Source organism: Anastrepha obliqua, chromosome 2 (genome assembly GCF_027943255.1).
Source record: "Anastrepha obliqua isolate idAnaObli1 chromosome 2, idAnaObli1_1.0, whole genome shotgun sequence".
In the NCBI taxonomy this organism is placed as follows: Eukaryota; Metazoa; Arthropoda; class Insecta; order Diptera; family Tephritidae; genus Anastrepha; species Anastrepha obliqua.
The window spans coordinates 64,214,895-64,240,367 of NC_072893.1; the positions used below are offsets into that span (position 1 = coordinate 64,214,895).

General features: G+C 34.8%; 1 protein-coding gene across 2 annotated transcripts in view; it reads left to right on the forward strand.

Annotated features, from left to right (window-relative positions):
* Window positions 1-25,473, forward strand: part of LOC129239217 (neurobeachin) — a 231,460-nt gene that overhangs the window by 142,576 nt on the left and 63,411 nt on the right. For both annotated transcript variants that reach the window (XM_054874564.1, XM_054874565.1), the window contains exons 17-21: window positions 2,380-4,917; window positions 11,054-11,421; window positions 13,340-13,654; window positions 14,367-14,474; window positions 18,168-18,315. In XM_054874564.1, the coding sequence (XP_054730539.1) occupies window positions 2,380-4,917; window positions 11,054-11,421; window positions 13,340-13,654; window positions 14,367-14,474; window positions 18,168-18,315 (3,477 nt within the window). The remainder of the gene's footprint in view (window positions 1-2,379; window positions 4,918-11,053; window positions 11,422-13,339; window positions 13,655-14,366; window positions 14,475-18,167; window positions 18,316-25,473) is intronic.

Genomic DNA, 25,473 nt, shown 5'->3' on the forward strand with positions numbered 1-25,473 from the left:
GGGTACGAGTGTATCTCATATATGAAGATTAAGAGAGATGCTATTTCGCTTAAGCTGCGATAAATTGGGAAACATTTTAGTCATACTTATTTCTTGTTCAAAAATGCGAAATTAATTCGGAATGGAGTTTGTGCTTGTATAAGAACACTGCAAAGCAAAATGTGCACAATCGCCTAAGGAGTTAGTTGTATGTCAGGCATTCCATGACTAGTGCCGAAGTAATGGAAAACGGTTGTAAAGGGGCACAGTTGGTACTCAGTTCAAGGGCAGCTGTGTTTTTTCTCATATTAAGGAGGATCTGCCGAATAATTTGCTAAAAATAGGGACGTATTTTTCTCCCACTGATTCTCGGCATCTGTAAATTATCTGTAATTATACAAAATTCAAGAAAATATTCCATGGAAATGTTCCAATATAGCTGGCTATCTTCTTTGTAGAAAACATAAGAACAATAAAAATAACAGCAGTAGCAAAAATTCGCAATAACTAAATAACCACTAGAATAAGCTATACTTTAATTCTATCATTCAGCCTCTTGCCAGGTCCTCTCAAATAAAGTTGTCAAAACTCAGATAATGCAAGGAGTGAGAAAAAATATAAAACACGATTTGTATAAACTTATTAAAATTAACTTGACGGTACCTACCTTAACTAACACATAATTTAATATATTAGTTGATATTCCCAATAAACTACCAACAACATGTGAACACACCCATAAACAACTTTCCTCAAGTTAAAGCTAGAACTCAACCCGCAAAACTGTTCGGAAAATATCATAAAAGCTATGGCAGTTTTCAAATAACTATAATAAATGCAGAAAAATAATTTTAATTAAATTTATGTAATGAAGAAAACGCTGGAATAAAAGGTGAATTCAAAAATTAAGAAAATCAGTTGAACAACTTAAAAATCAAGTCGCAAACTCAAAAACATCAAGGATTCGACCTTGCATATCTGCCGAGCTTCCCCTACCTGCCACCTGGGGACGCATCCGATGGGAGACAAGCAACTCAATACTAATAAGTAGACGAATTTTCTAAGCCTTTTCTGTTTTTCCTGCAAATATTATTCAAGTGACGCTGGCGAATTCATGTCCGATTCAGCTCATATACAAGACTTCTATCAGGTAGTTGAAAACACGGATTAAGAAATTACAAAAAAAATTTTTTTAGTTCAAAAAACACTCTACATCACATGGCGACCAGTCGAAACTTGATCAGATTTGTGAAAGAACACGAAAAAAAGGACTCCAATTGTAGAAAATAGGGTCATCGGTTCTCCGCCAAACAATGCGCCGACTGTCTGCCGAAAGTAATTTAGTCAAGTGCTCGACCATTCGCTGAGTCTTAAATTACGCAACTTCAATTTTCAAAGCTAAAATCTATAAGAAAAGAACAAAAATGGAACATTTTGATGTTGGCAAAGTGAAAGAGACGACCAGCCTTCTAAAGGAGTTGGCGTAAGATGGCTCGGCGGTTTCTAAAGACATGCCGATGTTCATGCACTTGACGCGTTGTGGGAACAGAGATGGAGTGTTTATGGCTCAAAATCAAGAAAATTAAAATCTTGCAATCCCCGTTTGGTATGTTAAGGCCATGTCTTGCTGATGTTGTCTTGTGCTAAGATGTTTATCTTCCAATTTAAGTAGCCAAATATTGGTCAGATACAGCTGTGCGCAAAATACTAGGAGCGCAAGGATTTTTTTTTATAAAAGTGCTATATAATTCCCAATCTTTGTACAAACTCAAAAAAGTTGTACTATTTTAAAAAAATTATCATCAAAATTTTCAATTTTGTAAGCAGGATTTTTAGAAAAATTCAAGGTATGTAGTTTTATACACCATTTAATTCTAAAGTTCAAATTCGGCAAAAAAAAACGTTGATTTTTTATCATATTTTTTATTGCAAGCGGTGTTGACAATTTTCTTCCATACAAAGCGCATGTTATGGAAGGAAATGCTCAACACTACAAGCAAAAAAATGAAAAATGAGTTTCGAGATACTTGATAGTTATACTAATATTGAATGGGCTATAAGTGCAGTTTTATAGAATACCTAGAATTTTTTTTTTGTTTAAATAAAAACAAAAAGTTGAAATTTTGATGTGTTGTTTTGAAATTTCTAATGACCTATTATACCTTCAAATAAACATGACACCAAAATTAAATAAAACGAAATAATATGAACTTGGTAATTCGTCGCTCTTGTATTTTTTGAACACAGTTGTACATTCGAGTTTGTATCGGAGGCAGTAGAAATTGTTCTAAGGATATATTTTCATAAAATAATTGTAAAATGTATCTATTCTGAATACGCATTTTAATATATTTTTAACTTATAGTCAATAATTTGTTAACGATTTTCTTTTTTTTTCAGTGATCCTTAAGGTCGTCGCCACGCTCATACGCCAATCCAAACAAACCGAATCACTAATCGAGGTGAAAAAACTCTTCCTCTCCGACATGACGCTTCTGTGCAATAGCAATCGCGAGAACCGACGCACAGTACTACAAATGTCCGTGTGGCAAGAATGGCTCATAGCCATGGCCTATATACATCCGAAGAATACGGAAGAGCAGAAAATCTCCGATATGGTGTACTCACTTTTCCGCATGCTATTGCATCATGCGATTAAACATGAATATGGCGGATGGCGTGTATGGGTCGATACACTAGCCATCGTTCACTCGAAAGTCTCTTATGAAGAATTCAAACTGCAATTCGCGCAAATGTACGAACACTACGAGCGCCAACGTACGGACAATATTACCGATCCGGCGCTACGACAAGCGCGTCCCATCAGCACGATTAGCGGTTGGGAACGTGAAGAGCAACAGCAGCAGCAACATCATCAACACCATCAACAACACCAACAGCAGCAGCAGCAGCAGTTGGAGCATACACATGCGCATCATCAACAGCACCATCGGCAAGCGGCACTACCAGCGCCAGCAGTGCAAGAGGTGCAAGTGAAGGCTGCTGAGTCGGTGGGCTCACTCGAAGATGTGCCGCCTGTGGAGGAGGAAATCGAGTGCGAAGAAATTGAGTCCACAACGCAAGAAGTAGCAGCGTCAACCGGTGTTAGTGAAACAACGAATTGTGTCTGCGCGTCGGACGACAAAGCAACTGAACCAGAGTTGGTAAAGGAAACACCTGCTGACGAGACGAACGTACACGAAGACTTAACAAAGCCGAAAATATCCAACATATCCGATGTGTACAACGAACACATTAAATCGGAAGTGATAGTCACCAGTATAGTTGAATCGCCGGCAGTCGCTGTGACCTGCAACGGTAGCGCTTCATGCTCATCGACGGCCGCAAGTGCGAACAGTACACCGTCGAAGTCACCGGCGCCTAGCGGCGGTCAGGAAGCATTCTCACAAACGCTTAATCTCAAGGCCGAGGATCTGGAAGAAATCGAATTGGCCAACGCAAAGATCGCTGCTGGTACAACCGATGATGCCGAACATGTGCAACAAGTGCTGCAAAGCTCTGAAAAGGCGTTGCAAGACTGCAAAATGGTGGCCGATGAGATGCAGGAAGCTTCCTCTGTGCTAAAGGATGAGGAAATTGAATTGGCGGTGAATGAAGTAGTACAAGGTGTGCTCAAGAATGAGAAGAAGCAAGCGACGAAAGAAGTAGCCACAGATGAGACACTTGCAACAAACACTGAAACTGCTGAGAAGACCGAAGAGGACAACGTATCTGTACTGAATACAAAGAACTTGTTAAATAACAATGCTGACAATGAGGTTGAGACGACAGCAAACAGCAACAGCAGCAACAACAATAACACAACAGAAGTCAAAGAAGTGAATGCGAACAATGATGCCAATGAAAATGAAAACTTACAAACCAACACAACAAACAATGCCACGGCGGATTTACACGCCAAGGCGCCTGTTATTGAGACGCAACAAAAGACTGAAGACAAAAAAAATGAAGTAACTAACTTAATTAATAACAACGCCAATACTGCCGAGCCTGCTGAAGAGCACATAACCACAAAATTAGCAATCGTTGTTGCCAAGGAACACGACCACGAGCTAATGGATGTAAGCTCTTCACTTTCGACAACGGTTGAGACTACCGAGGAAATCTCCTCACTCAGTCCCGAAACAACAGTATCAAGTGCATCCATTACCGAAGAGAATCTACTTGGGTTATCTGAGCCAACACCAGCAGACAGCGAAAACAACAAAGTCGAGACAATGGTGAAAGACATTGTCGATAAACTGATAGACAAAGTGATAGATGCGAGTAGCGTGGAAGATGTTGCCGCTAAAGAGACAAACAACAATGAAATTGTAGATAAAGCGAAGGAGGATAAAAGTGAAGAAGAAGCCGTCTCTGAAACGGCCAAAGAAATTGTGGAAGATGTGCTTACGTCCGCGCTGAACAAAGCCGCCACAGAGGATACACCGGTTAAGGAAAACACGCCGCTTGAAGAACATACAGCAAAAGTGGAAAATACTACAGAGGAAAATGTTACGGACATTGTGCAGACAGTCGTTGATGATTTGCTGACACAAACAGTGGACACCGTAGAAAAAACAAATGAGACGGCGGCGTCACAAGCAGCGCCAACCGTTGAGACAAAAGCGGAAACCGAAACACCAGAAGCGTCGTTATCAGCGCCATTAGAAGCAGCAAACGAAAACTCTTTAGTGGCCACAACGCTTCCACCGGTAAAAGAGGTGGACTCAACCACACAAACAACGCCAAAGAATCAGCCCAATGATGGCGCCGTTGAACTTTTGGATATGGAAGTAGTGGAAGAGCTGGTCGAGCAGACGGAAGAGGAGACACAAACGACACATGAAGAGCTGCAAGGAGGTGGCATGGTTGAGGCGGAAGAAAGGCTAGCGAAGCACACGACTGCCAGCACACAAGTTGAGAATAATCATTTTGGTAAGTACCAACCCCTAAATGTGTATATGTATGTGAAAGCAGTGAGTGTGCGGGTGTGTGGGTATAGAGAAGCTGATGTTAAGTGTTCTCAGTGCAGAGAAGAGTAAAAGCAAAAAAACCAAATCATTTAACTCGAAGCAATAATCAAATGATGCTATGTCAAAGCTGAGACAAATATATTGCAATAAAGAAATGCTTCTTCTTCTTCTTCGTCTGATTCCTCTGCTGGCCTCGAAAGCTTTTGCAACTTGCTTGGAAATTAAATAAATCCTAGCTGTCAATTGAGCACTCACTCAAATTGCAATGTAATAAAATCTGAGTCACTAACACACACTTCACTCATGCTTTGCGCGCACGAACGGACATTCAACGCGGTAAATGATTTCCACAAAATTAAATGGCACGCACATAAACTTAGCTGGGATTTAACGGCACTCATGCGTTAGGGGTTTGAAGATTGCAGCAGATGCCAACAAATGCTTATTGCCTCCCCTCTTTCTTTTTATATGTATGTATGTATGTACTCGTATTACTCGGTCTGTGCCATTCTTGATTACAGCTGTCACTGAGTTTACCAACTGGGGGAATGAGTAAAATACGGAGATTAGGCGAAAGTTTAGTTTGCTAAATTACAAAAGAAAAAACTAAATAAATAAAAAAGAAGCCAACGTTTTTATAGTAGCTCGAAGTAAGAGTTTATAAAAAAACTCATTATGGAAAAATAAAAATTAAAACAAAATAGTAGAAATTCTGAAAAGGAAATAGAGTTTTTCTTATTTTTTACGGCACTGAGAATATTTGCATCGCAATTCGGTATATACAAATTTTCCGACCCACCACTTTTGAGGTGTTAGGGTATTTATTAAGCAAAAAATACATTGTTGTTGAAATTTTTAGATCTCCAAAAGCCTATCAAAAGTGGTGAAAATTGACCGTAATCAAATAGTGAAATTTTTTTAAAAGCACTAGAATGTCTTATTATATACAAATAAAAGTGAATTGGGCCGAAGTTTCCTTTTAAAAAGGGCTGCCCAACCGAAAATTTTGAAAAAGGTGTCCAATGGAGTGTTAAAATAACGTCAGTTTTGTATTTTTTGTGGTTTTTCTTTCGCCAAATTCTCAATTTCCCTTTGGGAACGGAGCCGATCGACGGGGCTGCGTCGCTGAGGACGGGAGGTATTGAAGAGCGCAGTAAAGAAAATAAATAAATTGAAAGTTATAAAAACTAAGGCTTTATTTAACACACGACATTTTTTTCATAAAATCCAAAAAATAATTATACACAAACTGCTATCACTGCTAATGTTGAAATGCCTGAGTGGATTGCTTATTGCGTCTTATTCATCAGAACTGTCACTATCTAACGTATCATCTCTAGATCTAGACTCAACCGTCGTCTCACATCGTAAGTTTACATCATAAAGTATATTAGATAATGTCTTTGAATGAAAACGCGACCCTTTTACTAATCCTATGCGTATCTTATCGTTCAGAACGACAGTCGTCACGAGCCTTGCATCTGCGAATTAATTTGCGCGGCTATATGCCGACACTCGTCCCCAAAGGGTTAATAGTAAAAGTAATTTTGAGTATTCTACCCATTCATTACCTTCGAGAGGATGCCATGGAATATTAAAATTCTTATTATTTTAAACCTGAACAGGTTCCTAAACATACTTGCATGTCCTATAAAAATTAGAATTCGTATCATGCTTGAAAGCAACTTTTTCATCAAAAATGATGGCTTTGGGGTCCTTTTATTTTTTCAAGTATTCTCTATAAGGAATTTATGTCACTTTTTGCAACTTTTTAGATTCACGTACAAAATTTTGTCTTTCACGTCGGCGCTATTTCAAAATCAATAATGATACTAATGACTAAAACAAAATTAAATTTTAAATGAGAACACGAGGAGGTTGCAGGACTATTTTTAATAGCTGTACAATTTTTTTATTTCACTTTTTAATTTGTATATATTAAATTTTTTTATTTATTAATTTTTTACTTCTGCTGCTATTTTATTTATTTTTTCTTTTTAGTTTTTATAATTTTCAAATCTTTTTGCTGAATTTTTATATATATATTTTATAATTTTTTTTTATCTTTTATGGTTTCTATTAATTCTACTTTTAAAATTGGTTTTTAATGTTTTATAGTGCTTTATTTAATTTAAAAAATGTTAAGCAATTTTTTTTTAAATTTTTTTAGTTAATTTTTTATAAATTTAATTTAAAAATTTTTTACCTTTGTTGCCATGGTTTTTTTAATTTATTCTTACTTTTTTATAAGGGTTTTTTTCAATTCATATTTATATAGGTATATTATATATATATATAGGGTGATCAATTAAGAGGAGTTTTTTTCATTTGCGTTTTTTTTACAGATCGCGCGCGAGTTGTGGCAAACTGTCATCGTGGATTTGTTGAACAGCGTTTGGTATTTCATCATGGAAAGACTCACACCGCAACAACGTCTACAAATTGTTCAACTGTATTATGAAAATCAGCGTTCTGTGACAAATGTTTTTCGTGCGCTTAGACCGCATTATGGTCAACATAATCGGCCTGCCTTAAACACTATTCGACATACCATCAACAAATTTGAATCCGAATATTCATTGGTGGATAATTCTCGACCGAATAGACAACGTCAAGCAAGAAGCATTGAGAATATAGCGGTTATAGTGTTATTCACGACATACCAGTCGAAATGCTCGAACGAGTGATTGAAAATTGGACCTTCAGAATGGACCACCTTAAGCGTAGTTGCGGCCAACATTTGAATGAAGTCATATTCAAAAAGTAAATGTCAAAGAATGTCCTTTCAAATGATAAATAAAGGTTTTGAACATAATTTACATTTTTGTTTTTTTTTTTTAACTATTGAAAAAAGCACCTCATGATTGATCACCCTATATATTATAGTTTCTATTTATTTTAATTTTTAACCGTCGTTTGTTTTAATTTTTGTTTTGATTTAAAAATTTTAGCAATCTTGTTTTTAAAATTTGTTTACAAATTTTAACATTTTTTTTATTTACTAAGTTTTTTAGTTCCGTTGTTTTTTTATTTTTTTTTTAGTTTTTATAATTTTTATAATTTTTTTTTATATACAATTTTTTTATTTATATATATATCAATGATTTTATAATTTTAAACAATTGCGTATTTTTTTTTTAATTTTTATCACCTCTTTTTTATTTGTATACGAAGGAGGTGTTGTTTTATGAGCATATGAGGTACCACTCGAGTAGATTGCTTGTCTCGCCAGAATAGATTTTTTTTGTCCTTTTCTAGCGTAGCTTTGCTGGTCCGGGAGAGCTATTTTATTTTACTCTTACCACCCGAATCCGCCACCTGGTGACAAGTCTTCTGAAGGTTACATGCACCCGCAAATAAGAGAGATGTTTATTTGTAATTTGTTTTTTTAATCTGTATACATTTTTTCTTACTTTTATTCCATTTTATATTCAGTTTTATATATTTATATAATTCTTATAGTTGTGTTTTATTTTGATTTAAGCCGAAGCCCTTTGTTGCTAGCGCTGCTAAGCAGTTATTTGTAAAATATTTTATTATTGTACAAATGTTAAAAAAAAATATAAAAAAAAATTATTTATTTATTAAAAAAAAAATTATTTTATTTATATTTTTTTAAATTTTTTTTTATTTATTTTTTTTAATTTTTTTTATTTTACTGTTTCTTTAACTTTTTAGAAATTTAAAAAAATATAAGAAAATAAATAATGTTTTTATTTTGTTTTTAAATTTTTTTTTATTTTTGTTTTTATTACTTTGTGATATTTATTTAAGTTTTTAGAAATTTTAGAAAATGGTTTTTAAATTTTTTTTAGTATTTTTGTAGTTTTTACAAGCAAATTTTTTTAAATTTGTTTTCACGCTTGTGTGTTTTTATTTATTTTCAAATCTTCAATATTTGATTTATATGCTAAGCAGTTATTTGTTAAATAATTTATTGTTGTACAAATGTTGAAAAAAATATAAAAAAAATAAATTATTTATTAAAAAAAATTGATTTTATATATATTTTTTTAAATTTTTTTTTTATTTATTTTTTTTTTTATTTTACTTTTTCTTTAAGTTTTTATAAATTTAAAAAAAAAGAAAATAAATAATTTGTTAAAAAAAAATTTTATTTAATTTTTTTTATTATTTATTTTTTTATGCTTTTTTATTTTACTTTGTGGCATTTCTTTAAGTTTTTAAAAAATTTTTAAAATATAAAAAAATAAATAATGTTTTTTATTTATTTTGTTTTTAATTTTTTTTTAATTTTATTTTTTTAATGTTTGCTTTTATTACTTTGTGATATTTATTTAAGTTTTTAGAGATTTTAGAAAATGGTTTTTAAATTTTTCTTAGTATGTTGGTAGTTTTTACAAGTAATTTTTTTTTTTTAATTTGTTTTCACTGCTTGTGTGTTTTTATTTATTTTCAATATTTGAGTCTTTTTTTATTTTTATTCATTTAAGTTTTCTATAATATTTTATTTTCGTAATTTTTTATAAACTTTATAACTTGAAAGGGCTTAACCCTTTTTTAATATTTCTCTCATCTAATTTTAATTATATTTTTTTTATTATATTTCTTATCTTTATTTTTTGATATTTTTGAAGGAATTTTATATTTCTCCTCTATGTCGGCGAACTCCAAAGCATTTAATTCATTTTCTGAGTGGCTATCAAAATCCGAAAAATATTTGTCCTTGGAGTCAGAATTTTTTTGTAAACTCAATTTACATTTTTGCTTGATATTAATGTATCCATGTTGAATCCATGTCTTAAAGGGGCAGATACCTGTAAAATTTCGAAAAAAAGTTTTTTTTTCCATTAAATGTTAATATAATCCTTTAAAAATTCTGGCCGTTTGCAGGTACCTTTCGCCTTAGCAGATCTACTATGTTTTTTGCGGTTCAATCCGCTGTTTTGATTTTTGAAAATCTTACTTCAGTTTCGTAATCTGTGAGCTCAAAAACTTTCTGTGCAAAGTTGCATTAAAGATTTACTAGTGACTGGAACTTACGCCTCAAAGAACTATATAGTTTTTTTTTTCTGAAACCAGATGTGTTTTATGTGCTGAAGACAATTTTAGGTTCCAAAAGACAAATTTGGGGATAAGATCCCCTAAAAAAAACGTATTTTGTGTGCTTTTACCCTCCTTTTCTCAAAAATTGTACGTGTCCGAGACAGAATTTTAACTCATACGTACATACGCAAATTCTAAAAAAAGATAAATTAAATGTGGTTAACCCTTTAAGGTCCTGTAATTACTATCGCTTTGGCCACTGATATGCGCTGAGCTCATAAAAATCACTACTCGTTAGTTCATGGGGTCGCTGGTAAAAATTAAGTAAATTAAGCAAAAATTAATGAAAAATATTGAACCGTGCTTCACGTAATGTTCCTGCCTATATATAGCAAGAAGGCTTTTAGATTTTACGTTTTTGAATTCTACAATGAAAAACAGTTTGTGAAGGCCTAAACGTATTTATATCGATTTAGAAATTTTCTTCACACATCCTGAAACAAAAAAACCCCTTTGCCATTCGCAAACTTGCTGATACAAATTAATACGTTTTTTTTTTTTTTTTGACTTTCCTGCAACTCTTGAATTAGTTGATCTGATTTCAGGAAAAAATTGAACTCAGGCATCTAACGCTAACTACACACTTTAAATGCTGCAACGCTTGAATTGTGCCACATTAGCAAAGCGGAAGTGTATATCTGTAATCACAAGCAATAATTGCATAAGGCGACTTGAATAATTATTCAGTTGTGTAGGCTGCCATTACTTACCAATAAAACAATTTAGGTAGAAGACGTCTTTTAATATACTTTTTTAATGAGACTAACGAGAAAAAAGAACATATGGCTTGTGTATAATATATATAGGTAGATGTAAATATTTCGTTTCTCTCTAAAGCTTGATTTTTGACTTACACGGTTATTGCCTGTAATCACATATGCATACAACAACGTTCGTATGCACCACATCAGCTCACTTTTGCAACTTGGCCGCTACCCAATAGTCTCCACCTCCGCTAAGCAGTCAACTCTTCAACACATCTTCTAATTTCAACACATTTGTATTTACACTACTCTCACTTTGCTTTCCAGATAACAAGCATCCACATCATCAACAACAACAGCAGCAACAACAGCAACAGCAGCCACAACAACGTTCGAAACCAGGCTCAACGCGCCCAATGTTTAGTCCTGGTCCAACACGTCCACCCTTTCGCATACCGGAATTCAAATGGTCTTACATACATCAGCGGTTGCTATCCGACGTGCTCTTCTCCCTGGAGACGGACATACAAGTTTGGCGCAGCCACTCGACAAAAAGTGTTTTGGATTTTGTGAATTCGAGTGAGAATGCCATTTTTGTGGTAAATACGGTGCATCTGATATCGCAGTTGGCGGATAATTTGATCATCGCTTGCGGGGGTTTGCTGCCACTGTTGGCAAGTGCCACATCGCCTAATGTGAGTGTGAATGATGAGGAAAAAAGTGAAAGAAGAAAAAACAAAAAACAAAAACAAGCATGCAAAATAGGAACAAAAATTATTGGAGCAAAACCAAATTGCTGAGCAACTTTTCAAGTTTTTGGTAAAATTTAAGAAGCTTTGGAAAAGTCTTGCAAAGTTTTGGGTAAAATTTTACATTTAAATACAAGAAACTATTTAAATGAATAAAAAGAAAATAAAATTTTTCAGAGTAAAAAATTTTAATGATAAAGTTCAGAAATTGCTGATAAAATTAAAAACAAGAAGTTTGGAAAATTGTTTCATAAAATGCTGAGTAAAATTTAAAAGTACAAGTAACTAAATGATACTGAAAAACTGGAAAACCTAAAAAAAAAGTTTGATAAAGTTTAGAGGTCTTCGAAAATTGTTTGTACAATTTTGAAAATTCTTTATAAAATTTAAAAGTACAAGTAGGTAAATGAAATTAAAAAAGAATTAAGAAACCTTAAAAAATTTGTTTAAATAATTTTTGAAAAAATTTAGAAGTCTCTTAAAAAGTTTTGGAAAGTTATTGAACAAAATTTTGAGTAAAATTTAGAACTTCAAATAGTTAAATGAAATAAACCTTAAGAGAGTTTTTTGAAAAAATACTCCAAAATTTTTGTTAAAATTTAAAATCCTTTGAAAAAAGTTTAGAAAACAAATTGATAACATTTTGATAATTCTGAGTCAAATTTAAAAGTTTAAGTAATTAAAAGAAATTAAGGTAAAAAACTAAAAACCTTAAAAAGGGGGTTTTGGGAAAATGCTCCAAATTTTTTGATAAAATTTAAAAGTCTTTAAACAAACTCTGGGAAGTGATTTGATAAGATGTTGAAAATTCTAAGCGAAATTCAAAATTTCTAGTCATTAAATGAAATTAAAAAAAAAACTAAAAGACCTTTAAAAAAATTTTGGGAAAAACTTGAAAAAATTTTTAATACAATTTTGAAGGTTTTAAAAACTTTGGAAGAGGGTTTGATAAAATTATGCAAATTCTGCATAAAATTTAAAAGTTCAAGTAGTTAAATAAAGAAAAAAACTTAAGAACCTTTAAAACATCTAGGTGTTTCCAAAAGAGTTCTGAAAAAAACTTTGACAATTCTGGGTAAAATTTAAAAGCTGAAGGTCAACCTTACACAATTTTTGAAAACGTTTAGAAGTGTATGAAAAAATGTTGGACATTTTTTATCCAATTTTGGAAAATTTAAAGAATTTAAGGACACATGAAAATTAAAGGACAAGGTGATGAATTTAATAAAAAAACTATCAGAGTAAAAAAAAATATTGATAAAATTTAGAAATTTGTAAGAAAATTAAATAATTTTGGAAAAGTCGTCGATATAATTTTTGATAAAATTTTTACTTTACATAAATTTTAGAAATGTTTGAAAAATTTGTAAAGTTCTTGATAAAATTCAAAAGTACCAGTAAACTAGTTTAAGAAGAAAGAACTACCAGAGTAAAAAAACTGTTGATAAAATTTCGAAATTGTTGATGAGATTTAGAAGTTTTTAATAAAATTGAATGATAAAATTTTAGAAATTTTTGATAAAACTGAAATATTTTTGATAAAGTTCAAGAACTTGGTCAAATTCAAGAACACAAATAAATGAACATGAAAAGAAACATAAGAATTAATTTGGTTTAAATTTAGAAATTTTTGACAAAACTTAGAAAATTTGCATAAAAGTAAAAAACATGCAGTAAATGCAGTAATTTAAACAAAAGTCTTTCATGGTAAAGGCTTGGTATATACGTCCATACACATCCATACTAAATATTTAGTACTTGCGCACATCCAGAGTACTTAAAGCTAAATTTTCCATTTCTTTCTGCTTGTTTTTATGAAATTTTGTTTTTAAGCATCTTTCAAATGCCTGTTTTTCTTTTGCAGTCTGAACTGGATGTGCTTGAGCCCACTCAGGGCATGCCACTAGAGGTGGCCGTCTCCTTTCTGCAACGTCTTGTCAATATGGCGGACGTGCTAATCTTTGCCACTTCGTTGAATTTTGGCGAACTCGAGGCGGAGAAGAACATGTCCAGCGGCGGTATACTGCGTCAATGTTTGCGTTTGGTGTGCACGTGTGCGGTGCGCAATTGTTTGGAGTGTAAGGAGCGTACGCGCTACAATGTGGGCGCAATGGCGCGCGATGTACCCGGAGCGGCACATCTGCAGGCGCTCATACGTGGCGCACAAGCGTCGCCCAAGGTGAGTGAGTAGTGGAATACAAAAAAATAAGTAGAAAAAAAACAAAGAAGACTCCAAAAATGCCATAATCGTAAAAATAAAATATGCTATGCAACGTAAAAAACAAAAACAGCACAAAAAAGGAACTGCACTTTTGAAAAGAGCACTTTTACTTACACCAACATGCATACGTAGACTTGCACAGCACTGCGTCCGGGTAGACGCGACGTCTTGCTTTGCCTATCGTTGCGCAGCTTCAACAACAGCAGTTGGTTTCACAGCCGCAATCCTTGTCTTGGCTTATAGCCTTCAAGTGCCGCACTCACAGTGCACTTTGCTGTGGTTTACTCACTTTCATATACAAATTTACACACAGTCACACAGACATGCATGCCTACATACTTAGTGGATGCTAGTATGGGCGTGTGTACAAATTTGGTGCACACATACAATGTGTACTTAACGAATGTGTATAGGTGTGCCTGCGTGTACGTGTATATAAACAAGCACATACACATATGCATATATGGGACGAAAGCCGGGGGTTGCGTGGTGCAAGTGCTCTGAAATGGCTCTGTCAATGACTGCTGTCAAATGCTATTGCAACTGCTGCAGTTAAATACTTCACATATCCTTTCTTAATGACTTGCCTTTTGGCATTTTGCCTTGCCCCTTCATTATACCCACCATCTGATGGTTTCTACCCTATCTCATGCTATGCTTTTATTTTCAGAATATTGTTGAGTCAATAACAGGTCAATTATCCCCAGTCAAGGATCCTGAGAAGCTTTTGCAGGATATGGATGTCAATCGTTTGCGTGCAGTTATCTATCGAGATGTGGTAAGTAAGACAAATAATAGCTAATGACTCTGCACACGCATTCAGTGTCTCTCTTTAGTTTTTAAGCGATTTTTATGCATTTTTTTTTAAATAATACAACTTCACTTTGCAGCTTTAGTATGTCAGAAAATCAATTTTTTGAATAACGGCTTTATTTTCAACGAAAACTTTTACCAATTTATCGTAAGAACATTTCGAATTTTTTATAGTCTCAAATTCGGGTACTTTAGGGCGGTCCAAAGCAATGTCTAGTACTGAATATTTATTACCACAACACCAGAATTGTTGTAAAAAATTTATACCTTTTTTGAAAGAAATTATACCTTTTTTTAATTTGGAAGTCAATTGGAATTTTACGGTGCCACAAAGTCGAATGACTATTTAACGTGAAATGTCATTTCAAATATAAAATAAATACCCAGAAATTAAGACGACCTATTTATTTCTTGAATGCATAAAATAAATTAATCAATAGTTTACTTCATAAAATTATATGCGTAAAAAACAAAACTTATGCGATATTCAGAGCGACAAAACATGTTGAAATAAAAATAATTAACTAATATTTTATAGCACAACAATTATTTTTTATAACTTCACTTCACATTTTTGGCATGGAAGCTATTAGATTGTTGATAAAGTCGAGTGGAATATCCAACCAGGCTTGTTTGGCAGCTTCAAATAGTATGTTTTTGCCCCCATTTACTCCTTGCATGTCTATCATCCTATTGATTATCTCCCAAAGGTTCTCAATTGGATTGAGGTCCGGAGATTGTGCTGACCACTCGAGCACATTAATTTTTTCCGATGCGATCCAATTTGCTACCAACTTCGAGGTGTGCTTTGGGTCATTATCTTGTTGGAACGTCCACGAAAGTGGCATATTCCACTCAGCATGAGGAAACGTCATGCTATTTAGTATATTTTGGTATACAAACCTTTCCATAATTCCATCTATTAAATGGAGAGGTCCAACACCAAACCTAGAAAAACAACCCCTCACCATAATACCACCTCCGCCATGCTTAACCCAACCTTTGCGTTAAGAAATAATCAAACTCGATATCTCAATATCATAGTATACCGCCTTGATCAAAGAGTTCTCGGAATATATTCAGAAAATTCGAAATACAAGTTTATTCCTTATCGCCTTCAAAGTTCTCCCCATCAACTGCTACTCACCTATGTCAGCGGTTAATCCAGCTCTGGAAACATTTCTGGAGCTCTATAATTGGTATAACCATCAGAGCTGTTTTCGATTTTACCATTTCTTTCTTTCGGCTGTTAAAACGGGTTCCCCGTTCTGGGAACGCAGGGAGTCATATCAAGTGAATTCGATGGCTGTTGGATGGTACTCATTTGGTTGTTGGTCAAAAATACACGGATAATGATGGCACGCCCAAATAATACAGGGTAGCCAATATTCGACGGACCCATCTGGCAACCCTGCATCTTTTGACAGAGACGTCAGATCGCTTAATGACATACCGCGTTGGAAGCTTCAGTCCAAGCAAATTTTTACCATGGAACAGTACACACGACGCGAGCGCTCCCAAATTGTTGAAATTTACATTCAACAAAAGAAGTCAATTGTGAAAACTCAACGTGCGTATAAAAAATTAAACAATGTGAAAAGTGCGCCTTCTAAGAACACCATTAAAGGTTTGTACGAAAGGTACGACCAAGGCGATCGGATGAGAATATTGCTCTTGTACGGGCCAGTGTTGAGACATCGCCAAGGACATCCCAAAATCGCCGTTGTCAGCAGTTGGGCATTGTTCGGACCACTTTACCATGAATTATCCGCATTGATTTGCATTTATTCCCGTATAAGATTCAATTGACGCAAAGATTGTTGGCTGCGGACAAGCCTCGTCGATTGGAGTGGGCCCAAAAACACATGGGTCCATCGAATAGGGGCAACCTTGTATTGTAGTCTTCATTGTTGTTTTTTGGCTTTGATTCATTCGGAACTCGAAGCCCTCCACTCATTCGCCTGATGTCTGCATTGCGCGTTACTCTCATAAACCCATGTTACGTCTCTAGTAATGAAGCGTTCGATTAATGTTGGGTCAGATTCAGCCTTGGAAATAATATCTTTGGCGATATCAACGGCCCCTTTTTTTGCATGAAATTCAGATCCCTTGTGACAAGCTTTGCAGCAAGACTTTGCAGTGCCCATTTCATAGAATTGGCATGATGGTCTTATTTTATCAATTTTATTTAAGTGATATCTCAGGTTTTAATGACCTGTAAAGTAACCAGTAAAAAGTCCTCTGTCTACTCTGCTGAGCGAAAGTAGCTTATCAGTAATTCCTCTGTCTGGCGTTAGGAATTGTTTCATTTGTCGGTGACCTATATAATTCCACCATTTTTCAATGAATTTTTTCTCATTCTCAGTACCAACTAGACGCATGTTTGCCCTTTGTCTGGCTAGATGGTCAGCCATTTAATTTCTCTCATATCCCTCATGTCCAGGAACCCAACCTAATAATACTGTCTTGCAGCTCCCTAACGTGTTGCAATTGGTTCAGACAGTCATTTACCATTTTAGAGCTGATTACAGTTGATAGGAGCGTTTTCAAAGCCGATTCACTATCTGAAGGTATTTAAATGTCGATTACTCTCATTTTTTGCCTACGCAGGCATTTTCTCTGGCTGGTATTTCTGCCTGGAAGATTTTTGGGAAAACCTATTGGAATCGATTTTTTGAATTCACGCCAGATATCATAATACAAGTATCAGGGCTTCAATGTGGTACTGCTTACAGCTAAAAAGTTATATTATTGGGTCTTACACTCTTTTTGGGTATTTGGCCGAACTCCTCCTTTTATTTTTGGTGTGCGTCCTGATATTTTTTCCACAAATGGGGGGCCTACAGTTTTATGCAGCCTCCGAACGGCAGATGGAGTTTTTTTATAAGAACTTTTTTATGGCAGAAACACACTCCAAGGTTTCCTATTCCCTGCCGAGGGGCGAGTGCCATTAGCAATTACATAATACGTATCATGTAACGATAATTTTTTCCTTAAAAAGTGTATATTGAAACTCGTCTCACTTTAAAAACTCGGATTAGGTACATATATTTCTATTTTGTTTACATTAAATATACTTATATACACTGAGAATAGTTTATAGCATGGTGAGAACAGTTTTAGAAACTGTTTCCAGCTTATAAAATCTGCTCCCAGCTTATAACAGACTGGCCCTAGCTTATAAAAACTGTTCCCTGCTTTTACAAACTGTTCCCAGCTTATAAAATCTGTTCCCGCTTTATAAAAACTATTATTGCCCTATAAAGCTGTTCCCAGATTATAAAAACTGTTCCCACCCCACAAAAACTGTTTCCAGCTTATTAAAACTGTTTTTGTATATATTTGTAACTTATTTGTGAAAAGTGAAATATTTTTATTACAATAAATTTATCCTATGTCACGATGTTGCAGCCTTTCCAAACTGCTGGAAAAGGTCAACGTTTCCTATATTAAAACCGAATGGTGATCATATGCCAATGAGTATCCTGCCTTTTCTGCCTAAGGTGCTGGAACATTGCTTCGAAACTATGCATCGTCAGATTAACTATTTTTTGAAGAAAAATTTATTAAATTGTCAACAACTGCAATCATGTCTATATCTGACGTCTGTGATATCCTTACCACACCATCAATGTAACAACGTTTCTGTTTTTTTTAGGAGGAAACCAAACAGGCACAGTTCCTTTCACTCGCCATCGTTTACTTCATTTCCGTGCTCATGGTGTCCAAATATCGCGACATATTGGAACCGCCAGCGGAACCGCAAATCCAGCGCCAATCACCCGTAATGCAACGTTCTGCAGCCGGTAAGTGTTGCCAACAAATTTTTAAACTGCTTAGTTCTGCTACAAAATATTTTTGGTATACTTTTTTATACTCTTTGTTTTCATTTTCTTTCTCTTTGCGGTTAGTTTGATTAGTTTGACTTTGGTTTTTACGAATGCACCAAAATTTTTATCACATTAATTTTATTTATATACTCAATCGAGTTTTTTTTTTCAATGTGCTGAAATCAAATTTTCGTAACTCAGTTGTTCCAACTAACAAACAAAAAAAACAAACAAAAAATCAAAAAAGTACAAATTGTTGGTAGTTATTTATTTTACTAATCCAAGCAACAAAAACTCACACAGTTTTGAAACTTTATTTAAGATTTTATTTCGAGGGGGTAGCTATTGATCGTATTTTAATTTTAAGTAAGTTTATTTCACTTCTGTACATAAATTAGCGAACATTGCAGTCACAATCAAGCATAAGTAGAATTTACTTAGTTTAGTTATTATACTTTTTTTAATCAAAGTTTCTATTCTAATTTTTATTGTACGTATTTTTTATATAGTTTCTTTTTTTATTTGTGTAAAACTTGTTACCCTCTTAAATGTATTGGACGTCAATTTTATTTATATTTACTATACACTGACCAAATTAATACAAATTTCTAACCATTCGGAACGATTGTTGTATCCTGAATGAAAAATCCGTGTCAAAAAGTCAGTTATACTTTTATAATTAAATTCAAATTATGATTTTTTTTTCAAATTTTTTGTCCAACCATTTCATGTTTATTTCAATATTTGACAGCGAGTATTGCTAATCGTTATTTCCCGAATATTTTCTCTCTTTCTCTTTTTCTTTGAACTTTATTTCACGCTGCTTTGTTCGGATTTTTGTAATTAAAAAAAAAAACATGCAACATTTACCAAATGCCAAAAAACAACCATTTGGCACAATTATTTTCGGAATTCATTTGAATGATATCATCAAATCCAAAATATTACTTACAACAACAACAAAAAATGTGATGACTATTTGATTAATTGCGAATGTTAATTCGTAAAATCCTCTATTATCCTTTATTCAATTTTTATGAAAAATCCTGTATATAACCCGAAAAATGTGTATCGTGCTGTGATCGTGTGTGTTTTTATTGTGAATCACCTTTTCTCCATTACTTCGGTATTTCACGAATTTTGTAATTTGTGACAATTTTATAACTGTGGTCTGGTAAATTCATGTGAAACACGCTTGTTTTTTTTTTATTATTTTTGCACCGCATCTGTCGATTTCTCATCGAAATTAAACAAATTGTACGATTCCGACGATCTGAAATGGTGAATATTTTTTAATAAAAAAAAATGTTGTGAACTCTCCGCAATGCTAATATGAAAATTCCAATACCACTATTACCAATGTTATCATTACAATACCCTTTCCTATTACTACTTACTCATGCAACCAATGTGGTTACCATTACCATTACCATTACCCTTACTTCTTTCACATGCGACTAAATGTCATTACCATTACCATTACCATTGCCTTTACCATTACCATTACCATTACCATTACAATTTCCTTTCCCTTACCATTATCGTTACTACTACCGGTGCTTCAACGTTTTCATTACCTTTGTCATTATCATTACAATCACTACTTTCGGTACTTTTATACTTTACATTGACCATTACCGTTCTTACTATTTTTGATATAATTTCTTAATTACCTTTGCCATTACCATTGCCATTATCATTAACATTACCGCTTCCACTACTCTTTTAATCTTCCATAACCATTACCATCACTATATCCAACGCAATTACTAATGATACCATACCATTACAATTACCATTACCATCACCACTGCTCTGCTACACGTCATTACAATTATGTTATCATAATCAATATAAAAACCATTACCACTGCATTAACCTCAACCTTACCATTACCGGTACTATTAACTCTACAATTACCATTACCTTTACAACTACTATTACCATTACCAATACTATTACCTTTAAAATTACCATTACCATTACCAATACCATTACAATTACCATTCCCATTACCATTACTAACTATATTTATCATTACTACTACAACTAATATTCATCTACATTTGCATCCCCTATTAAAATAATAATTTCTCCATTACCAATACGATTGCATTCAACTTTTACCATTACCATTAACACTCCATTACTATTATTATTCCCATTACAATTGTCATTATAACCACTTTTTTAACTTTTACCATTGCCATTATTTTTTGTTGCAATATCCATTTTTAAATGCTTCCATTACTCCCCCCACTTTTCTCTTTGCCTCTTAAAATTACCCGTTTCCTCTGCAACTACCGTTGCTAATAAACTGGACTATTTGCTCTCTGCCCCACCTTACCCCCCCTGCGACATGGTATTAGAACCCTCAGGCCGCCCGCTCTTCCCGCAGTGGTCGCACCATGTGTACCCACAATTCTTGCCCAACAATTCTCATCAAAATCACATGCCTTCGGCGACAACAACGACAACATCGAATGTACAACAGCAACAGCAATCGCAAACATTGCATCAACATTACTACCAGCAACAACAGCAGCAACAGCAACAACAAATGGCTTCATCGCCACACCAGCAGCAGCTGGCACAACAGCACAGCTACAACCATCACTATGCCTCCTTGCAACAACAACATCAGCAGCAACAACAACAGCAACAGCAGCACCAACATCCAACATACTATGGTGAGCAACAACAGCTGCACAATCATACAATGAGCGGCGGCAGCAGCAACGGCAGCAGTAATTACGCTGGAAATATATCACCGCCATTGGCCACACAGTCAACAAGTTCCTCGGCCTCGTCATCGGCCACCTCACAGCCGGCATCCTCGTCGTCATTGTCGAGTTTGGCCTCGCAGCCAACAACACGTCATCACCAGCAACAGCAACAGCATCAGCACGCACATCAACATGTTGCCGCACACCAGCACCAGCGGCATGCACAGAAACATCACTACCACCATCAACAGCAACAACAACAGCCACCGCCACAACAATTCCAACAGCATTATGGTATGATGAATGGCATTGGCAATCAAATGGTTAACGGTGGTGGTGGTGGAGTAAACGGTGGCAACAAGAGCATGCCACAAAATGCAACAATGACAGCCAATAGCCATCAGCAACACTTTGTTGGCAATGCTGGCGATATGAACGGCAGTGTATACCACCAATATATGCGGCCAAGCGGCGTCAAGATGAATGGTGGCAGTATCGCTGGTAATGGCGGCAGTGGCGTTGCACATCAGAACGGCATCGCCGTCGATTATCACACACATGCGCATGCACATGCCACCGGTGTTGGTGGGGCAGTGAATGGTGCGTCTAACAACAATAGCCTCGTTCTAAGCAACAATAACTGTAACAGTAATAGCATGCGTGGCATTACGTTGCGTGATGCCAGCACGGGTAGCAGCGGTCATATGTTGGGTGGCGTTGGCGTCGGTGTGGGTGTTGGTGTTGGTATTGGTGTTAGTGTTGGCGTTGGTAGTGTAGGCGTAACAACTGGGGCCGGTAGTGGTGTCGTCAGTGGAGCTGCAACCCTGCCATATAAGAATAATGGCTTGAATAACAATTACCGTTACAATGGACGCACCAATATCGGAACAGGTACTACCTATCAACCACAAAAGTTGCTTTCAGCCAAGAGCAAAGGCCACATGCGTGATTTATTTATCATTTTCACAAAGAATTTCTGGAACCTTAGTTTTTTTTTTACTCCAATCTAGTGAATTTTTCCAAATGCTCAGTGTCGGTATGTAAAATCATGGGAAAAAATATGAATTTATTTAAACAAATAGTCAGTCATATGAAATTTGAGGAAGAAACTAACTGGAATATTTGTGCAGAGTGGCTAGCGTGACCGTCTGCTGATTCCCATTTGAACAGATAAATTCCTTGTGTCGAAACGCCTGCGAGGGATTTCGATGGTTAAAGCCTTCGAACAACTTTCGTATTCTCCACATAAGTCTTTACCAGCATTCTTGTGGTCATTATGAATCGAGGGCATGAAGACAAAACTGTGCCGAAACTTCCTTCAGACGGAAATGACAGATAGCAATTTGTAACTTAAAAATAAATTATAGAATTGATTCTTCTTCTTCTTGATTGGCAAGTTAACCGCTTAAGTAATTTTGGCCGAGTTTAACAAAGCGTGTAATTAGATTATATTTCGTGTTAACCGGCGCCAGTTGGACAACCCAACGTAAAATAGGCCTTCCTCTTCTGTTGCTACCACCAGTCGGTACCAGAACGTTTGTATGCATGCGGACGTCATGACCCAACCAACGAAGCCGCTGGATCTTTATTAATGGAAGTAATTCCTTGCCTCGTAAAATTTTTGAAAACATATTTTTTTGTTTGTGCATTTAAGCAGCCATGCGTATTAGTATTTGTAATTTCATCAGCAGACAAACTCCGCTCCAAGTAGGAATAAAAAAAAAATTATTTAACCCTTTAATGGTGCTGGGTCATATACACATATCCCACCCTCTAAAATAATCATTGCCAGATCTAATCAGAGGGTATTACTTCCTATCTTGGCTTACATTTGTGTAGATTGTTCTAGAAACTCGAACTAATTCTTTAAATGTACATAAGTCATTTATTATAATTTTCAACAAGCTGCAAACATGAAAAAGTTATGAGCTTTTTACAAGTCTCAATTCAATTTGAGATAAACATTGAATTTGTCTGCGACTTTTTTTATTTTTATTTGCGCTAGTTTTTTTCCAAGCCCAGCCCTGCACCTATTGCTGGAATGGCTCGACAATTTCACGGAATACGTCGTAGTGACTCTATCAGCACTCGCTTTCTCACATTAGCTCGCTTCCAAGTAAGTTTTTGTTCGCTCCCAAGAGAATACTTCACTGAGTTTAGAAGCTGTGAGCTGCTTGAGCCGCGTGTAAAATAATCATTCCAGGCTACCTCCAGAGAGTGGCAATCCAAAATATGTCTCCATTTGTGTGCACTTTTCCACATGATATGCTCCAGTGGAAATATTTTTCGACTCAGCGAAAGCAAGAACGTCCATGAACTTAGTTGCGAGACCTGTCTGCGACTGTAGAACCAAATAAGAAAACGAGAATTATTTTGAATTCCTTAAGCCGAATATGCTGTCAGCTTTCTAAATTAAGCATGGCGTACGAAAAGTGTTAAATATGTTTGCAAATTCACTTCAAATTTTGGAAAATTATTTCCCGTCCTTTTGGTTGCTTAAAATCGGTGCCTGTTCTCAGCCACTTCGAAGATGCCAATGTGTCCACTTTCGGTTTGAAGTACTGATTTTTTAATGCTGGCTTTTAAATAAATAAAAAATTATAAAAACTTATGAATTATGCGTAGTATTGCTTTTGAAAGTAATAAAATAGGTCCAGTAGTTATCGAGATATTTCATTTCGAACTAAAAGCTATACAAATGGTTAGTTTTTTAAAACAATTGCATTTTTGTTAGTAAGTATACGAAGAATTGTGGACCATATACTGATTTATAAGGGATCCATTAAAAAGCAGCCGCCAGTGTGTTTTTTTTCTATGCGTATTCGTTATTACATTACTTTTGTTCAAATAATCGCGAACAAGACGTGATGTGTGAGCTGGTGCATTATCGTGATGCAAGAACCATGACTTGTCCCACAATTCCTTCCTTTTAAGACGAATGTTCTCGCGCAAACCTAATAATATTCAGCGTTAACCGATTTTGCGATTTGTGCGATTTTCAAGCACCATTTCCTTTACTTTTCCGATGTTTTCGTCGTTTACTGATGTTGCTGGACGACGTTCATGAGGCAAGTTTTCAACCGATGTACGGCCATCTTTGAACGATTTGTACCACTGGAAAACACGTGCACGCGATAGAGCAGAGTCCCCATAGGTTGTCTGCAACATTTTTAAGGCGTCTGAAGCCGAAATTTTGTTGGAATAACAAAATTTCAAACAAATTCTTTGTTCAACTTGAATTTCCATCGTTAAATTCGAAGAACACACTCGAGCTTGACTTGTTTACACTAACACAGAAAACAAACTATGTGACATATCACGCTGAAATTTGCCATGTAAGCTTATAACAGTCTTACCAAAAAACAAAAAAATTATTTTTGCCATATGTCATCCGCGGACCGTTTTATTGATAACGTCTCGTTCATATTTGAGCAGAAGTATATAGTGGATAATAATGTAATTTTATATGAAATCATTTCAATCCTCAGTAAAATATTTAAATTTAATCCATTTAATACAGTACGGCTGGCTTTTTTTTTAATTCGTGTACATTTGTCATTGTAGTCAGAGAACACTAGCCACCTATTAGAAAAAAATAGTTATACACTCTTGGTATAAAAAAGTTTCAGCTATGAACAAATTGTTAATTTCAAAGTGGGTTTCTTCCCATGAGCCAATGATTTAACTCCGACACTGAGTATTTTATCTAAATTCATACATACATTTCCGTGGATATGTGTACTTATGTAGCTCTGAAATTTATCTAACTTATTGAGTAGATGTACTCGTATGTAACTAGAAAAATAGATAACAGCTCTTCATAAATAGTTAGCAGTCTTAACTTAATCGTCTAATTTTTCGACGCTATAATTCTAAACTTTATAAACGCATATGTACGCATGTATGTGTGTACATTTATTCGATTTCGTTCGTTGGCCAAGTTTTTGTTATACTTTATTTGAAATGTATACCGTTTGTGGAATATGCTTAGCTTTGTTTTTTTTTTCAAATTTTCTTTTTTGGAATTTTTTTATTTTGTAATTTTTTAAATTTCATTTTTTTCCACTTGGTTGTTTGTTTATCTGTGTTTAAGTGATATTCTTCTCTAGAGTTTATGTGCGTGCCACACAGCCAACTGTTGTTTCGTGTTGTCGATTGTGGTGTGTGTATGTAGAGTGGTTAGCATTTTAATCCACTTTGACTTGGACACAAACTTTAAATGGCCGAAGTTTGAAAATTAATTTCTTTTTCACTTGCCAATTCTTATTTCTCTGCTAAGTCTTTACTATTGAGTTATTTATCAAGTAGAAATTTTCCGTTTAAATTTGCGGTTTCCTTCACTAATTTATTCTAACTAAACTATACTCACCTCTTCATTTCGTTTTCACTTCTTTCTTGTTTCATCTTT